The sequence below is a fragment of the Carcharodon carcharias genome, chromosome 18, assembly GCF_017639515.1.
Source record: "Carcharodon carcharias isolate sCarCar2 chromosome 18, sCarCar2.pri, whole genome shotgun sequence".
NCBI classification, from domain to species: domain Eukaryota; kingdom Metazoa; phylum Chordata; class Chondrichthyes; order Lamniformes; family Lamnidae; genus Carcharodon; species Carcharodon carcharias.
In genome coordinates, this window is record NC_054484.1 from 20,707,781 (window position 1) to 20,727,073 (window position 19,293).

General features: G+C 43.7%; 1 protein-coding gene across 6 annotated transcripts in view; it reads right to left on the bottom strand.

Annotated features, from left to right (window-relative positions):
* The window catches only part of LOC121290341 (interferon-induced GTP-binding protein Mx3-like), a 73,287-nt gene that overhangs the window by 12,302 nt on the left and 41,692 nt on the right, over nt 1-19,293 (bottom strand). For all 6 annotated transcript variants that reach the window (XM_041210690.1, XM_041210689.1, XM_041210688.1 and 3 more), the window contains 6 exons: nt 17,423-17,501; nt 16,340-16,462; nt 12,557-12,701; nt 9,575-9,733; nt 7,916-7,992; nt 972-1,172 (listed from right to left, as the gene is read on the bottom strand). In XM_041210690.1, coding sequence (XP_041066624.1) covers nt 972-1,172; nt 7,916-7,992; nt 9,575-9,733; nt 12,557-12,701; nt 16,340-16,462; nt 17,423-17,501 — 784 coding nt within the window. The remainder of the gene's footprint in view (nt 1-971; nt 1,173-7,915; nt 7,993-9,574; nt 9,734-12,556; nt 12,702-16,339; nt 16,463-17,422; nt 17,502-19,293) is intronic.

The following is a 19,293-nucleotide window of genomic DNA, read 5'->3' on the forward strand; positions in this document are numbered from 1 at the left end:
GGGCTGCAGAATCAGAGGTTAGGAAGTCATGCCCACCCTTTTATGGTATTAACTGCCAATAAAGCAGGTAAGTTTAAAGATCCAGCCACTTTCAAGCCAGGGAGAAGGAAGGTTTGTAAGGTAAGTGGGTAGGATTTGGAAGGGGATGGGGGGGGAGGAGTGTTGGGTGGTCGGGGGAGGGTCAGGTGTTCAGTTGGGGGGAATTGGTTGGGGGTGGTTGATCAGGGATGGCCGGATGGTCAGTGGAAAGGGTGGGGGGGTAATCAGGTGGTCAGTGGAGCTGGGGTTGGTTGGGGGTAGGTCGGGTGGTCAGGGGGTTGGGTGTTCAGCTGGGGGCCGGGTGGTCAGTGGGGGGTGGTCAGTCGGTCGGGTGGGGTCAGGTGGTCATGGAGGGTGTGGGACCAGGTGTTTGGGTGGTCAGGTGGTAACTGGGTGGTCGGGTGGTTGAGTGGTCAGGAGAGGGTTGGGTGGTCACTTGGAAGGTTGGGTGGTTGGTGGAGGTTGGGGCTAGGTGGCTGGGGCGTCAATCGAGAGGTCAGGTGTTCGGGGAAGGGTGTCGGATGGTGGCGGGAGCACGGTGGAGTGTCAGTACTCTAGTTACCCAGGAGCTTGAACTGGTTTTAATTCTAACTTTTCCTAGGTAAGACAGTTGGAACCTACCAGTTTGCAGTTTTAAGTGTACATTCGGATGGTTCCGCTTGTAGAGCAATGGCCCAATGGAAGTTTGACCTTCCCAGGCAATTGCCATGCAATCCTTACCTGGGGACTTCTGGCGGGGTTCCCAGGGCATCATTGGGATACCTCCAAGTTATGATTCCCGGAAATGTGGAAGTTTTCTCATTTCCATCTCTGGTTATTTTACCAATCATTTTAATGACATGAAGGAGGAAACTAACTGATCAGTACTCATTAACAGTGAACAATGCAGTCTATTAACTGATGGGCTTTGGTTAACCTGATGGCATGTTTACCTTATAGTACGTCTGTACATGGTATGACATTTCCTGGATGCTGGCGTTTCCACTAACTAGCTTTGAGTTGAATTTCACTGTATTTAAATTCTGGCTGTAGATGTTGTCCTGGGAATACACCACACTTTCAATCTTGAACTGGGCCTGCAGAAGCCCCTCTGCTTCACTCTCTTCCTGTCGGCTGATGGATTCAATTTTGATCTATACACAAAGGCAAAAATATGCAGTCAGATCCAAATCCACATCCCCATAAGGAAACTAGAAATGAGAAAAGGCGTTTGCTTGGCGAAGCTTGAGTCTGATGTAGGAATATTTAAGAGCAGGAAATTGGCCATTCGATCTCACATTATGATGGCCACCCACTCAGTCTCCTTCTCAAAATAAATTGCAAGTGGATGCAAGCTTTTGACATGGATAGTTATTGGTTTGGCAGTAAGAGACAGGGAGTAGGGAGAAAAGGAATGCATTCTGATTGGTGGGATGTGACAAGTGATGTTTCCTATGGATCTGTACTGAGGCTTCAGTTTTTCACCATATACGTCAATGACTTAAATGAAGGAATACCCAGAAGGGAAAAACAGTTTGGACCAGTACTCTTATTTCCCAGTTTTTACTGCTTTTTTATGGAGAGGATTTTTTTAAAATCCCGATTTGTGAATGACACAAAGTGATGAAGCACAATACATTGTGTAGATGGGAGCAGAAAGTTTGAAAGAGACACAGACAGATTAAGTGAGTGGACAGAACTGTAGCACTTTAAAAATTCGCTCCCTCCATGAACGGCATACCATAGCTGCAGTGTGTACCATCGACAAGATGCATTGCAGCAACTCACCAAGGCTCCTTTGACAGCATCTTCCAAACCCACAACCTCTACCACCTAGATGGACAAGGGCAGCAGATGCATGGGAACACCACCACCTGCAAGTTCCCTCCAAGCCACTCACCAGCATGACTTGGAAGTATTTTGCCGTTCCTTCACTGTCACTGGGTCAAAATCCTGGAACTCCCTTCCTAACAGTGCTGTGGGTGTACCTACACCAGCAGTTCAAGAAGACAGCCCATCACCATCTTCTCAAGGGCAAGCAGGAATGGTCAACATATGCTGGCCCTGCCATTGACACTCATATCACAAGAATGAATAAGCAAATTTACAAAAGATAATAAGGTGAGGGGCGAGATGGTGGCGTATTGGTAATGTCATTAAATGAGTAATCTAGGGGTCCAGGCTAATGCTCTGGTGACATGGGTTCAAATCTAACCACGGCAGCTGGTGGAATTTAAATTCAATTAATAAATCTGGAATCGAAAGCTAGTCTCAGTGATGGTGACCATGAAACAATCATCGATTGTTGTAAAAACCCGCCTGATTCACTAATGTCCTTTAGGGAAGGAATCTGCCATCCTTATCTGGTCTGGCCAACTTGTGACCACAGACCCACAGCAATGTGGTTGATTCTTAACTGCCCTCTGATGTGATCTAGCAAGTCACTCAGTTCAAGGGCAATTTAAAATGTGCAATAAATGATGCCCTTCCCAGCGATGCTCACACCCCAAGAAAGAACAAAGGGGAAGGAATGATTCTTCTTGTATACAGAGACCTATCAGATCCCATCTGGATTACTTCATTCTGTTTTGTACATTGCAATTCCAAAAAGTATATATTGGCCTTTTAATAAGTACAATGCAGATTCACCAAAATGATACTGTGCCTTTATTGGTTGAATTATGAGGATGGGTTGTATAAACCTCAATGTTACCTTGAGCACAGAAGATTGAGAGCTGATCTGTTTGAGGTGTTTAAACTGATCAAGTGATTTTATATGGTAGGTGCAGAGAAATATATTTGCTGTTATCTTATAGCACTGACTTTGTCTGCACTGGAGTGCTGCGTTTGGCTGCAGTTGAGTGCTTCAATTGGAGTTTGGTGACTGAGGGATTTTAAGGGTTAAATTCTATCTAAAGTCTAGTCTTTCTTTAATTTAGCAATTAACTAAAAGTTGCTTTTAGGGTTGGAAAAAGGTGAGTTTTAGTCCAGTCTTAAAACAGGGCTCATACAGGCTCTGCTTGCAGCTGCAACTAGTTACTTAGATAACTGGCTTAATCAGGTTTTCAGAGGCTAGGCTCAGAGAATATAAAAGTAGGCTATCTTATAGTACTGTCTGTAGTAGAGAGCTTCAGTTGGAATTTGGTGACTGAGGGAGTTCATTGAAAAGGGAGGAGGTGCTCCTTTCCTTTTCTACCTTTCCTCAGAAAGAAGAGTGGCAGCCTTGGTAAGTAGGACCTGGTGAGTAAATTAGAAAAGTGTAATATTTTTAAACAAGTTGCTATACTTGAATTTAACTGAGAAGCACCAGGAATAAGGGAATTTTAGGGCCAATATAATAAAGAAATATAAATAATCCAAAGTAGATTAAAGTTAATTTAAGGGAAGATAAGACATGGAAGGTCAGCTCAGTTGAGTGGAATGTGTGTCCTGTATTATGTGCAAAGTCATGGATGCTACCAGTGTCCTAGATGACCACGTGTGCAGGAAGTGCTGCCAGCTGCAGCAACTTGAGCTCTGGGTATCAGGACTCGAGCGGCGGCTGGAGTACCTGTGGTGCATCCGTTGGATAGCACGTTCAGAGAGGTGGTCACACCGCAGCTGAAGGGTCTAGAGCCAGAGAGGGAATTGGTGTCCAAGAGAAGTAGGCAGGTAGTGCAGGAGCCCCCTGGGGTCCCACTCTCAAATCAGTTTTTGTTTTGGAAGCTGGTGAGGGCGCTGGTTCCTCAGAGAAGCGCAGTCAGAATCAAGTTTGTGGCACCACGAGCGGCTCAGCTGTACATGAGGGGAGGAAGAAGAAAGGAAAAGCAATATTGATAGGGGATTCACTGGTTAGGTGAACAGACAGATGTTACTGTGGCCGCAGACGTGACTCCAGGATGGTATGTTGCCTCCCTGGTGCCAAGGTCAAGGATGTCACAGAGCGGCTGCAGGACATTCTTCTGGGGGAGGGTGAACAGCCAGTGGTCATAGTCCATTTGGTACCAATGACTTAAGTAGGAAGGGGAATGTGGTCCTGCAATCAGAATTTAGGGAGCTAGGTAGAAAATTAGCAAGCAGGACCTCCAAAGTAGTAATCTACTTGCCACGTTCAAGTAAGTACAGAATTGGAGGATAAGGCAGATGAATGCGTAGCTAGAAAGATGGTGCAGGAGGGAGGGCTTTAGATTCCTGGGACACTGGGACTGGCTCTGGGAGAAATGGCACTTGTACAAGCCAGACAAGTTGCATCTGAACAGAGCTGGGGCTGAGTTCCTGGCACAGCGTTTTGCTAGTGATGTTGGGGAGGGTTTAAACTAACTCAGCAGGGGTGTGGGAACCAGGAGAGAATATCACAGAGTAATATCAGAGTGCACGGAATGCTGAGAGAGGCAGATAGCACTAAAATAGAGAATAGTAAGTTACTAGATGGAGTCGGAGTAAGGAAGCAAGTAATAAAGTCTAAATTGGGGTTACACTGTATGTATGTGAATGCATAGAGTATAGTTAATAAAATTGGGGAGTTACAGGCACAGATTGCCTTGTGGGATTATGATGTTGTGGCAATAATGGAGGCCTGGTTTAAGGAAGGGCAGATCTGGGTGTTAAATATTCCTGGTTACAAGGTGTTCAGAAAAGATAGGAAAGAGAAAAAAAGGAGGGGGAATGGCGTTTTGGTTAAGGAGGGTATTGCAGTGCTGGAGAAAGAGGATGTGTCAGAGGATTCAAGGACAGAATCAATTTGGCAAGAGCTAAGGAGCAAAATGGTGCAATTAAATTGCTCAGAAATACATAGACCACCAGATAGTGGGAAGGATATAGAGGAACAAATGTGCAAGGAAATTACAGAGAGGTGTAAACACCATAGAGTAGTTATAATGGGAGACTTTAATTACCCGTGTATAGACTGGGATAGTGGTTGTGTAAGGAGCAGTGAGGGACAAGTGTTCCTAGATTGTGTTCAGGAGAATTTCCTACAGCAGTATGTGTCCAGTCCATCAAGAAAGGAGGCACTGCTAGACCTGGTTCTTGGGAATGAGGTGGGCCAAATAGATCAAGTGATCTATTTGGGGGGGAACATTTAGGGGACAGTGATCATTCTATCATAAGGGTTAGGATGAAGGTGGAAAATGACATTGGTCAATCCAGAGTAAGAATAATCAACCAGCACAGAGTGGACTTCAATGGGGCAAGAACGGAGCTGGGCCGGGTAGACTGGAACCAAAGGTTGGCGGGAAAAACAGTAGCTAAACATTGGGCTATCTTCAAAGAGGAGATGGTTTTGGCACAGTCAAGGCATGTTCCCTCAAAAGGGAAGGGTAGGACAAACAAATCCAGAGCTCCCTGGATGACAAAGGAGATAGAAATTAAGTTAAAGAAGCAAAAGTGTGCCTACGACAGGGGTCAGGTAGCAAATACAATTGAGAACCAAGCTGAATACAGAAGGTTCAGAACAGATGTGAAAAAGCAAATACATAAAGCAAAGAGGGATTATGAGAAAAGACTGGCAGCTAACATAAAAGGAAATCCAAAAGCAGTCTAATAGCACATCAATAGTAAAAGGGCGGTAAAAGGAGGAGTAGGGCCATTTAGGGACCAAAAAGGGGATTTACACATAGAAGCAACAGGCATGGCTGAGGTGTTAAATTAATACTTTGCATTTGTCTTTACCTACCAGGTAGATGCTGCCCAAGCCATGGTGACAGAGGAGGAAACTCAGTCACTAGAAGAGTTTAAAATTGATAAGGAGGTGGTATTGAATAAGCTGTCAGCACTTAAAGTTGATAAGGCACTGGGACCGGATGAAATGCATCCAAATATATTGAAGGAAGTGAGAGTGGAAATTGTAGAGGTACTGGCAATAATCTTTCAATGTTCCCTGGATTTGGGGGAGGTGCCAGAGGGCTGGAGAATTGCAAACGTTACGCCCTTGTTCAAAAAAGGTTGCAAAGATCTGCCCTGCAATTACAGATCAGTCAGTTTAACTTCAATGGTGGGGAAACTTCTAGAAACAATTATTCAGGATAGAATTAATAGTCACATGGAAAAATTTGGATTGGTTCGGAAGAGTCAGCATGGATTTGTTAAAAATCATGTGTAACTAACTTGCTGGGGTTTTTTGAAGAGGTAACAGAGATGGTTGATGAGGGCAAGGCCATTGGTGTGATGTATATGGATTTCCAAAAGGCGTTCGATACAGTGCCACACAACAGACTTGTGAGGAAAGTCATGGTCATGGAATAAAAAGTGTCAACATGGATAGGAAACAGAGAGTAATGGTAGTAATGGTTAATGGGTATTTTTCGGGCTGGAAGAAGGTTTGGAGTGGAGTTCCCCAGGGGACAGTATGAGGACCTTTGCTTTCCCTGTTATATATAAATGATCTAGATCTTAGTGTGCAGGGGACAATTTCAAAGTTTGCGGATGACACAAAACTTGGGAGAATTGTAAACCGTGAGGAGGACAGTGTAGAACTTCAAAAGGACATTGATACATTGGTGGAGTGGACAGATATGTGGCAGATGAAGTTCAATGCGGAGAAGTGTGAGGTGATACACTTTGGTACAAAGAACATAGAGAGACAATATAAAATAAAGAATACCATTCTAAAGGGTGTGCAGGAGCAGAGAGAACCTGGGTGTATACATACATAAGTCTGGACAGGTAGAGAGAGCTTTTTCTAAAGCATAAAGTATTCTAGGCTTCATTACTAGGGGCATAAAGTACAAGAGCATGGAGGTTATGATGAACTTACAGAAGACACTGGTTAGACCTCAGCTGGAATATTGTGTACAGTTCTGGGTGCCACATTATAGAAAGGATGTGAATTCATTGAAGAGAGTGCAAAAGAGGTTTACGAGAATGGTTCCAGGGATGAGACATTTCAGTTATAAGGAAAGATTGGAGAAGTTGGCACTATTTTCCTTGGAGAGGAGAAAGCTGAGAGGAGACTTGATGGAAGTTTTTAAAATCATGAGGGGTCTGGACGGAGTGGATAGGGAGAAACCGTTCCCGCTTGTAAACAGATCGAAAACCAGAGGGCACAGTTTTAAAATGTTTTGCAAAAGAAGCAAATGCGAGGTGAGAAAAAACTTTTCCACATAGCGAGCAGTTAGGGTTTGGAATGCACTGCCTGGAAATGTGGTGGAGGCAGGTTCAATTGAGGCATTCAAGAGGGCGTTGGATGATTATTTAAATAGAAACAATGTGCAGGGTTATGGGGAAAAGGCAGGAGATTGGCACTAAGGTAAAATGCTCAGAGAGCTGGTGCAGGCACGATGGGCCGAATGGCCTCCTTCTAAACCATAATGATTCAGTGATTCTGTTGGGGAGATCCATAGCAATCATAAAGTTAGAACATGGCCATTTCTGAGTAGAATCAGGAAGAACTCTTTGACTGAAGTGGTGATAGAACTAGCAGCATCTGTGGAGAGTAATAGAGCTGATGTTTCAGGTCAAGATGACTATGAAAGATTACCTTGAACTGAAACGTTAGCTCAGTTTCTCGCTTCACAGATGCTGCCTGGCCTGCTGATCACTTCCAGCATTTTCTGTTTTTATTTTGGATTACCAGCATCTGCAGTGTTTTGCGTGGGAGGTAGTAGAAACCTGGAACTCTCTCCTCAAAAGACTGTGGATGCTGGGTCACTTGGAATTTTTGAGTCTGAGCTTTGTTACCAAGAATATGAAGGGATGAGGAGCTAAGGCAGGTACATGAAGGTAGAGATCATTCACGTTGAGATTGAATAATGGACAAACTTGAAGGCCTGTGTGGTCTACCCTTGTGTTGTTCATATGTGCAAAAAAATTAATAAATTAACAATAAATGGTTTGCCATTGGTGACAAACCCCAACCATTGACTACCGACAGTCAAACCTCATTTAAATGGTTTGTTATAATGATACATTTATACTATACCTTGGCAGCTTTGCAAAGGTTGCAAAAGGCAGTGAAATGTTGCTCAGCAATATCAATAAAAGCTGTTCTTGTAACTTCTGCAACAGAAAAGGGGGGATAAAAATCTCAACTTCGACTCAGAACCATTGTCACCCATTTTGTTTTTAATTTTTCTTCAAGCTTTCATTTTTTTGGAAAATGATCATATTTTAGGACTTGTTAAACACAAATCAGGGAGAAATTCCCCTTTTGGGAGTCTGCAGTTGAGTAAAGGCCTCTGTAATCAGGCCTAGACTTAACTGAAAAGGTCTGGCAGCATTTGGGAGAGAGAGAAACAGGATTAACATTTCAGGTCACTGGTCTTTTGTCAAAACTGGGAAAAGTTAGAAATGTAACAGGTCTCAGGCAAGTACAGAAGAGGGGGTTGAGGAACAGGCAGGATTAAAAGAACAAAAAAGAAGCTCTGTGAGAGGGCGGAAGGTAGGAGACATTAAGTAGCAAAAAAGATGATGATGAGGCCAAGGAGATAGTAATGGGATCAGTCAAGAAACAAAAGATGTGTCTAGAGGGCAAAAGCAAAATACTATGGATGCTGGAAATCTGAAGTTTAAAAATTGAAAATGCAGGCAACACTCAGCAGGTCTGGCAGTCCCTGTATCTGATGAAAGGTCATTGGCCTGAAATGTTTATTTGGTTTCTTCACAAAGACCATGTTTTAGCCGTGAGCTAAATTCTGATGGAGGCTCATCACTCTGATGTCTCAGTATAATCATGGCCTCACAGGGTAAGCCAAGGCAATCGGCTTGTCTGCACCAAATTGTGGTGGTGGTGGCTGTGTAAATTCCGCGATCAATGCTAACTACAAGCATATAAACTTTAGTCTCTTCAGCAGACTAGCAATTTAAGTTGCTAACTGTCAACCAACTAATGAGTCTAATTTTAAATGAATAATGCCAATTTATATTAACTCCAGACACACATCTAAACTGTAAATTTAGTATTGATAAACAGTTCATCGGAATGTTTAAATGCTGCTACCTACGTTCCAAGGTGAGTAAACAATTGTTAGTTCAGGACTTTGTTGTTCAATGTCTTGTTGTTCAACCTCTACCACTTAGTAGAACAAGAGCAGCAGACACATGGGAACACCAACACATGCAAGTACCCCTCCAAGCCACACACCATCCTGACTTGGAAATATATCACCGTTCCTTCACTGTGGCTGGGTCAAAATCCTGGAATTCCCTCCCGAACAGCACTGTGGGTGTACCTACACAACATGGACTGCAGCAGTTCCAGAAGACAGCTCACCACCACCTTTTCAAGGGCAATTAGGGATGGGAAATAAATGCTGGCCTAACCAACGACACCGCGTCCCATGAATGAAAAAAAAATTAGCAAGAAAGGGTTAGCTCATTACTCAGTAGCTAGCATGGATTCTGATATGAGATTGGTAGTCTAAATGCTAAAATAATCTGAGCTGGTTGATATAAGGGCAGTTTGATGAGCCAAACTTAAGCACTATTGACTCCTATAAATAGACTGGGTGATTGAATGGTTTCTTGATGAAGAGTTAAAGTGAAGATTCATCTGCTGCCCTTTATGAATACTCTTGTCACTGTATTGATCCCAGTGTTCTTACAATACAAAATTGCACACCTTAATTAGGCAGTCACGTACCTGTGATTTTCTTCAGTTTCTTAATGGCTGGTTCTTCCAAATTCATAATCTCACTCCTTACAATTGATTCAAATGTTCTGTAGTTGACAAATCCTGGCAGCTCCCTTCCACGGTAATAATCTTCAAAATGTAGAATTTCATCACGCAGGTAGTCCCGGACTAATAAAGAAAATAAGCCAAGGAAGAAAAATAATTCTGTAACACTCCAAATGCCTTTTTGTTTCCTGGTTTGATCCCAATCTCTATTTATTTTGACTCATTTCAACTTAACTATTTACAATTAGAAGCAACAGAAAAGTAAAAAGAAGGAACTTGCATTTGTATAGCACCTTTCATGTCCTTAGGATGTCCCAAGACACATCACAGCCAATGAATGACTTTGGAAGCACTGTTCCTACACAATTTGTGCACAGCAATGAGATAAATAACCAAAGTAGTGGTGTTGGGTAGGGGATAAATGCTGGCCAGGATGTTGGGAAGGTCCCATCGCTCTTAATCAATTAACAACATGAGATCTTTTACATCCACCTGAATTAGACAGGGCATTGATTTGACACCTCACCCAATAGACAGCACCTTCAACAGTATTAGTACAGAATATATGCTCAAGCGTTGGTGTAGGACTTGAATCTACAACTTTTTAAAAATTATTCACTCAAGGGATATGGGCCTCGCTGGCTGGGCCAGCATTTATTCCCCATTCCTAATTGCTCTTGAGAAGGTGGTGGTGAGCTTCCTTCTTGAACTGCTGCAGTCCATGTGGTGTAGGTACACCCATAGTGCTGTTAGGGGGTTAGTCCCACGATTTTGACCCAGCGACAGCGAAGGAATGGCGATATATTTCCAAGTCAGGAAGGTGAGTGGCTTAGAGGGGAACTTCCAGATGGTGACGTTCCTATGAGCCTGCTGCCCTTGTCCTTTTAGATGGTAGAGGTCATGTGTTTGGAAGGTGCAGTCTAAGGAGCCATGCTGAATTCCTCCAGTGCAACTTGTAGATGGTGCACACTGCTGCCACTGAGCTTTGGTGATGGAGGGAGTGAATGTTTGGATGGGGTGACAATCAAGCAGGCTGCTTTGTCCTGGATGGTGTCAAGCTCCTTGAGTGTTGTCGGAGCTGCACTCATCCAGGCAAGTGGAGAGTATTCCATCACACTCCTGACTTGTGCCTTGTAGGTTGTGGGCAGGCTTTGGGGGGCCAGGAGGTGAGTTACTCACCACAGGATTCCTAGCTTCTGACCTGCTTTTGTAGCCACAGAGTTTATATGGCTAGTCCAGTTGTTTCTGGTAAATTTCTTCTAATCGTGTCCACGGACAGTCTATACAAGGCCCAGCCAGAACTGAACACATTTTTGCACCTTGTTGTTGAATTCAGCAAGATCTGCAACAGTGCAGGGTTCCTTTAGCAATAGGTATTGCAGGAGATGTTGCATAGTCTGTGGCTCAGTTCCACATTCACAAATTGTCGGGCTGGTTGTATATCCCCATTCGCTTAGTGACACCTTTGAACAACCTACACCTGTCGTAAGTCTGTTAAGGCACTTCCAGGTTGCCCAGTTGTAGAATTTCCATTGCTGGGGGTTGTTCGAGACTGGCGAGCCGGTCTTTCCACAAGGAGATGCGGGCTTCAGATGGGGTTGATTGTAATGGAACAACACTGTTCATGAAGCTCTTCCTTGACTTTAGGTGGCTGGGTGTAGGTGTATGACCATGTAGAGGGTGCCTCTCATCTGATGTTTGACCGAGTCGCTCTTTCTTGCTGGCTACCGTTCTTCTTATATCAGGGGGAGCAATACCCGCCAGGATATATAGGCTGCTGATGTTTGTTGGTTTTAAACAACCTGTGATAAATTGGCAGCTTGCATTTTTATTTTTGTTTCAGTGTCTGGTAAATGGTAACCCCAGATAGGGCATTGATTTGACAACTCCCCCAATAGACAGCACTTTCCACAGTATATTACTCACCCAGCATTAGTATTGAATATGTGCTCAGATGTTGGTGTAAGACTTGAATGTAACAACTATTTTTTTCTGACCCAGACATGGGGAAAGCACTGTAACTGAGCCATGTTGATATAACAATGTTGGGACTTGATTCACTGAAACTACTGCATGTGAGAAAATCGTTTTCAATGTTTTGTGTTAAGGGCATTGGGCAATTCTCTCCCTTCTGTGATGCCAGTGCAATAGAAACTATTGCTTGATTAGCTCACAATGTTCAATCTTCTGCCTGCAAGACTACACACCAAAAATAGAGACAGGAATTTGTATTCCATCTTGAGTGTATTCTTGGCTTTTCCATTGACTCATAGTTTAGTGCCTGGGGACAAAAATTGGCCGCTCCCATTTTAGGGTGCGATTCTTTTAAATGTCCCTTTCTTCGATCTGACTCCTAGGTTGTTCACAGCAGGGTCACACAGATTAATCTTTAAGTCCTGAATTCTCCAGGACAATCCTGGAATGTTGATAGCCCTAGTTGTCTGGGAATGGCAGTGAGAGAATGAAGCATAGTACTCCACTAGATGATTACCATGATCAGAGAATACCAGCTATTTTTAAATAGGAAGACTAGGGTGTGCATGGTCAAAATGGCAGGGTGGGACTAAAAAGCATCAGCCTGGTTACAAAGGCCAAGGTTTTCTGGTCCTTTTCTGGCATTTTACCAGTAGATCTGGGACTGACTGGGCCAAAATGTCTTTGGTATATTCCTGTCGCTTTCTCTTATTCTAGAGGTGAGCACAATGGATTAAAATGAGAAAATGGCTGAGCACATGAATGTAAGAAAGAAAAAACTTAGAATTGTACAGATTTACATATGTTCTTCAGGATGTCCCTGAGGTGCAGGGGTGTGGTGATCATCAGCTCCAATGCGAGCCTCCTCCAGAAACACCCTCAATCAGAAAGCTAGATTGCATTGTCAAACTATCAATCATACCCCAGCCATTCGTCCAATTTAAAAAGATGACCTGAATGATTCATACTCACAGTTTGATATGCTCTTGTCCAGAAATGAATTCCATTCTGCAAACTCCTTTCGTACTTTGGTGATGTACCGCTCCCCATTTACAGAATTCCGAGGCTCTTCCCCAGAAGTCAAACTTCTTGTGTGACTACAGAATTTGTTGATTTTCTGCAATTTAATCAAAGTTATTGTAAAATTAACATTGTGAGAACACAGAAAGGGTATTGGGCAAACAAATGGCCATTTTACCATAAAGCTTCGTTCCTCCCTCAGACCATGCATAATCCATTCCATCTTACCCATTCAAACTCCCTAGGAAGCCTTCTTCAGAATATTCCTTCCCCTGCAGGCAAAATTCCAGAATCCTATCCAATCTTACATCTCACTCCATCCTAAAGCTCGCCCTGACTGGGGTTTTCCTCAGGTCACGTCTGGATCTGCTACAAACTAATGGAGGGAGATCGATGACTACAATTAGACAACAATTCCATTGTTGTTGTTCTGTTTGACTGCCAAAATGGTATTAGGCAGCTGAAGTGGACATTGGCCTTTCTTCATCTTGCAATTCCTACGTGCCTACGCCTTCACCATCCTAGCAGCTTGGTAACCATATGGCATTTGATCAGTGTTAACCAAACTTATCCTTGGGACTCGCAATCTTGTTGCTATCTGAGGAGTTCTATTATAAATGAAAGGATTGAATTACTGTCGGTTCGTATAGGGAGAGGGAATGGGTGGTTCTTCTGTCAGTCATCATATTGTTGTCAGGAGATCCCCAAAAATCCCAGGATCTTCTCCAATTCTCCAGGATCTTCCACTGAAGCTTTGACAGACAATTGGGAGAACCCTTGTGGAATCAAACCCCAAAATGTTTGTTTTCCTTGGGAGTATTTTGGTAAAAATACATCAAAGTAACTAACTACCAGGCTCATTATGTAGTTCAAGATTGAATCACTGAAATTACAGCCATTTGGCCCATCACACCAACCACTTGAACTGGTGCTATCTCCTCTAATTCTATTTCCCTGCCCTGTCCTTTAATATTCTTCCTTTCCAATTGTCTTTTAAAAGCTCTACCATCTGCCACAATAGCCTATTATTGTAAGGCATTTCATATTGTAGTAAGCTTTTGTGTGGATTCTTTTAACTGTTCCTCTTGTATAGGTCTGATGTTATTAATATTGCTGGATGAGTTCTGGAGATAGATTACACTTCTGTGCGTGTTGTTGTTACACCTTAGAAGGTATACCACTACATTTGAATCTATCCATCTAAAATAAATATCCCCTGGAGTATAATGCGCCTGTAATCGCTGGAATTTAGAAGAATGAAAGGTGATCTTGTTTCAGATTCTGAAGTGGCTTGACAGGGTAGATGCTGAGAGGCTGTCTCCCCTGGCTGGAGAGTCTAGAACCAGGGGCAGGCCAGCAGGCTGCTGCAATCAGCAGGTCCGGGTTCAGCCCGGGAACTGCATTGGCCCCTGGCCGCGATTTCACGCTGGCTGGCCAATTAACGGCCAGACCACGTGAAACGTGCACTGGGAAGCTCAGCGCTGGTGGAGCAGGGGGAGGAGGGCGGGCGCTGACAGAAAGCTCTCTGAAGGTGGAGAGCTGCCTCAGGGAGCTGCAGACCTAAGAAGCATTAAATAAAGTTTTTAAAACTAAGGAAAAATAATGTCCAAGCATCACAATTTGTTACCTGAGCATATACATGATAAAAATGCTAACTGTAATAACGGAAACCTCATCATCCCCTTGGAGGAGGTTTGATGAAAAATGCAAAGTCGGCCTGGCCGATTTGCCCATCCATAAGGTTGGACAGACCATGAGAAATCGGAGACCTTTGCACGTTTAATAACCTTAATTTGGTTCTTAATTGTCAGCGGGCGCTCTTCCGACTTTTGCCTGGCTTGCCGACCAGAAAATCGTGCTAGCGCGGGATGACCTCAGAACGCTCGCCCGATGTCATCTTGCGCGATTTCGTGACCGATCGGGTCGGCACACACCCGCCCGATCAGCCTAAAATCCTGTCCCGGGAACACAGTCAGGGTAATGGGTTGGCTACTTAGGACTAAGATAAAGGGCAAGTTCTTCAATAGGAGGTCGTCAATCTTTGGAATTCTCTAGCCCAGAGAGCGTGAATGCTCAGTTGTTGAGTATATTTACCTCCGCCACTGAAAGTGAGTGGAGGTAATGTTTTCACCCATTAGTTTGTCTGTTAGCAGTGTATCTCAAAAGCTCATGAAGGGACTTCAAAGAAACATGATACACAGATAGGATATGGCCCAAGGAAGAACTGACGAGTTCTCAGCAAAAATGTGGATCCAGACCCTAGAATTTTTTAATGGACCTGTTAGTGTTGGGAGATAGGGCGAACTGACATTTTTGTTTAGAATTTTGTGGGTTTAATTTAGATTGCGTTTTAGAATGTTGTGGATTGTCTCAGCGGCTGTGCTGGAATTTGTCACAGCTGTCAAATGTGAGCAGGATTTTCAAAGCAGGTTGTTGGATGTGGATTGGCCTGAATCCTTCTCAGCAAGATAAAAACTCTTAATAAAAATATCTCTTTTTCAGCTTTATGGCTACAGAGCACTCGGAATAGCCTCAAGAAAGAGCTGTGTAATTGTACTAACATTGAGTTAACACAGTGTGGTGGAGATATGTGCTCTACCGAGTGCCTCTTCACTCATCAAAGTTGACAATAGGATCTGAGGTCAATAGATTTTGGACTCAAAGGGAATCAAGAGATATGTAGATCATGTGTGAAATTGGAGTTGAGGTCAAAGGGCAGCTATGATTATGTTGTGTGGCAGAGTAGACGGAAGGGGTCTTATGGCCTACTCCTGCTCCCATCCCTATGTTCCTAAGCACTTATAGCCAAATGAAGGGTATCCACAAGAAAGATCCATGCATAAAGTTATTAGCGTATCGAATATTTACAGATAACCAGCTTCATGTGATCTAGTGGACTCACTTTGATCACCTAGGGGAGTCAGAGAGGACTTTTCCTGAGTATTTTTTTACCTTAAACGGTCCTGAGTATTTTTTTTACCTTAAACGGCCTGGGTGTTTCTCTGTTGTTTTTGCATCTCCCATGAGGTACAGGGGTGGGAGGAAGTGGTGGTGGCATTTGCTGGAGAAGGGGGTGTAAGGTAGAAAGTATCTGTATTGATGCTCAGCTATCACGAACATGGGGCAGAGTTGAGGGATCAGTTGGTTTTTTCCTGTCTGTCAATTTCACCTGTCTGCATGTAATTTCAATGCATTCACTGCATAAGGGGCTGATACTTTCACCTGGATTTAACACCAGCATTGATAACTAATGGTGCTCACCCAATCATTCTAAAAAATAGCACAAATTGGAAAGTCATGCAAGTTAAGACAGAGAAGGGAACAATCTGTAATTCATTTCCTGCAATTGATTCTCAGGCTGGAGTTTCTTCTGTGCACTCTCTAAGCTGTGATTTCCGTGTCCATTGAACGGATTTTTGTGGTTGAAGTGGGAGTGGGGAGGAGGGTGGGGAGGGTGGGCAGGCTGGCAAGTCAAACCCTGATTTCAGTCTTAGGAATCCATTTGTTTTTGATCAATTCAATGGTCTGTTTTAGATCAAGCCCGGAATTGAAATGAATTGGAGATTTGCGAGTGAACACTTCTTGGGAGCAAAATTGGCTTTCGATGGTTACACCAATCTCAGGAGCCCATTTTACACACTGCATGATTCTCTTTTCCATTGTGTTTAGCTTCACCCACTGAGGATTAATGTTACAGAAAACAGAATATAAATCCAGTAGTTGAAATGGCCTTACCTCAATCATAAACATCACCTTCTCTTCATTGGTAATGGGAACCCCACTGCTGTAGTTTTTCAGTTTTTGCATTGTATCATTCAGCTTCATTTCAACATCATTTCGTAACTGTGGCAATGATTTCTTGCAAAGACAAATCACGAGATGATCATTTTTAACAACAAGGCTAGTTGGTCAAGCGTGCAAACCTGATCATTTTGATGAGACCTTACCCTCATTGACTCTCTTTCCTAGCATACCCCTCAATCCCTTGTCCCTGAAGAATTAAGAAAGATTTGCCTATCATGACCTCAGGACACCTCAAAATATTTATAAAGCCAGTGAAACACTTTTGAAGTGTAGCCACTGTTATACTGTAGGAAATGCAGCAAAATCACTGTGCATAGTAAGGTCCCATCACGAGCAACATGATAATCTGTTGGGATTGAAGGATAAACGTGTCCAGAAGACCTCAGCTCACCTTCGAAATACTGCCATGGAATCTTTTATGCTTATCTAACAGGGCAGACTGAACCTGAATTTATGGTGTCATCCAGAGGATGGCACCTTCAACAGTGCACTCCCTCAGTATTGCATCGGAGTATCAGTTTAAATTTTGTGCTCAAGTCTCTGAAGTGGGCCTTGGACCCACAACTTATTAATTCAGAGGCAAGAGTTCTACCACTGAGTCTCAGCTGATCATTTGCTCCCATTTTTCTGTTTCATTTGATGGCCTTCCATTAGTAACTTATACTTCACTTCGTATTTGAGTGAATAAAGCCCCTTAAGCATTCTTATTGTGTCCCTCATAGTTAACTAATGATAATAGGTCAGGAAATAGATTTTGAAAATTAATGCTCTTGAGCAGCAAGCTTTCTCCCACGTGGTGCATTCTGGGATCTCGGACACGGAGGTCAGAACTCCCAGTATGATTTTAATATGTGGAAAATCCCATGGAATTCCTGAAACATTCATGAACCAAATGAAACTCTCACCGGGAATGATAACTTGTAACAACCTTCCCTGAAGCCTAGGTATTAATGAGGAATCATGGCAATTCAGATATCAAAGGTAACATAGATTGTTTTACACCCTGAAACTTACATTGATGTGATTAACAAGTTCCGTTGTTAGTCTACCAGCTAAACATGGAATGCTGGCCTTCCCCTCATCCAGAAGCTGTCTAAATAGTAAATTAAAAAGAAAATATCAGTGTTAGGAATGATTTATTGTGAGCAAAAAGTAAAATACTTGATCGATGAAACAGATTTTTAAAAATCTTGTTACAGGTATCCTTGTTTTCAAATCCCTCCATGGCTTTGTGTCTTATCTTTATAATCTCCTCCAGCACCACAACTTCTGAAATCTTTGCATTCCTATCATTTTGGCCTCTTGCACATCTCCAATTTTAATCGCTCAACAATTGGTAGCCGTTCCTTCAGCTGCCAAGGCCCTAAGCTCTAGAATTCCCTCCTTAAACCTCTCACTCCTCTACCTCTCTTTCCTCCTTTAAGACATTCCTTAAGGCCTGCTGACCAAGCTTTTTGGTCATTTGCCCTAATGGGCTGAATTTTTCCAGATGGGTCACAATCCCGATGTCGTCCTCAATTCTGAGTCGGGAACCCGGAAGTGGTTGTGAATTCTCCTGGGGCCCCCATCCAATTTTGGGTGGGGGGGCTGGATTCCAGCGCTGGCCGCCGGTCTCTTTTTGCAGTGTGGGGGCCGCTGAGGTGTGGCAGCATCGTCACGGGGTGGGGGGCAGCTGACATTGCAGCAGGCGCGATATCAGTCTTTATGCAGGAGCTGCAGTGGCACACCTTCTGCTTTGGGGAGACCTGAGCATTATGCCTTACTGCCGACAAATTAGTATAAGGCCTTAAATGTTTCGCCCCTCTGACCTCCCACTGCATTGCTGCATCGCCAGGCAAGTTTCAATCCATTGCCAGGACGGGGATTGATTGCCCTATTGAGTTCCTTAATTGGTTACCCCCAGCTTCCGGGAAGGATGGGCGCCTACTTCCGGGAAAAGTGCACGGATGTGGGAATGCGTAACGGAGCCCAGTGTGAGTTCACCAAAATTTCCATGCTCATCCCTTCCATCCCTCCTGCCTCCAAAGCTGCCTGCCTGCCTTCTGGGGGCTGGGAAAACTCAGCCCAACATCTCCGTAATGTGTCTCAACACCAAATTTTGTTTGATGTCGGAAATGAGAGGAGAAAGTTCTGGAAAAGCTCAGCGGGTCTGGCAGCATCTGTGGAAAGAGAAACAAAGCTAATGTTTCGAGTCTAATGTGACCCTTCTTCAGAACTGAAGAGGGGTAGAAAGGTGATGGGTTTTACGCTGTTGAGAAAGGGGGGAGTGTTCGGTGTAGCCAAAGGGAAGGTCAGGTTTGTCTGCTTTTGTGACGTGCCTCAGTTAGAGATGTTCTCTAAATGCAAGTCGTCCTTGTAATTAAAAGTAAGACTAGGGAGAGGGTTTTCCCCTCATTGGTTCACTGCCTGCGATTGGGCCCTGACCGCGATATCACGCTGGCCGGCCAAGTAACGGCCAACCGGAGTGCAACGCTCGCTGATAACCTCAGCGCTGCTGGGGTCGGGGCGGGAGGTGCGCAGGCGCCGAATTGTGCGCATGCGCAGGGGTGCGTTCAGTGAAAGCCCCCTGAAAGCACAGAGCTGCCTCTGGGAGCTGAAGATTTTTACCATGAGAAATAAGGATATTAAAAATAGGGAAAACATGTCGCCACATGTGAGTCTGCCACATGAACACGGACGTGTGAAAAGTGAGTTTAAAAAGTTTTAATTATTTTTTTTACTTACCATCGGAAACCTTGTCCCACCCGTGGATGAGGTTTCATCAAAAATGCAATGGCCGCCTGGCCTATTCACTCACCTGCCAACTGTAAGGTTGGACGGGCAGGGAAAAATTCACTTTAATTAATTGATTAATGGCTTATTAGCCCTTTTAATTTTTGGCGGGT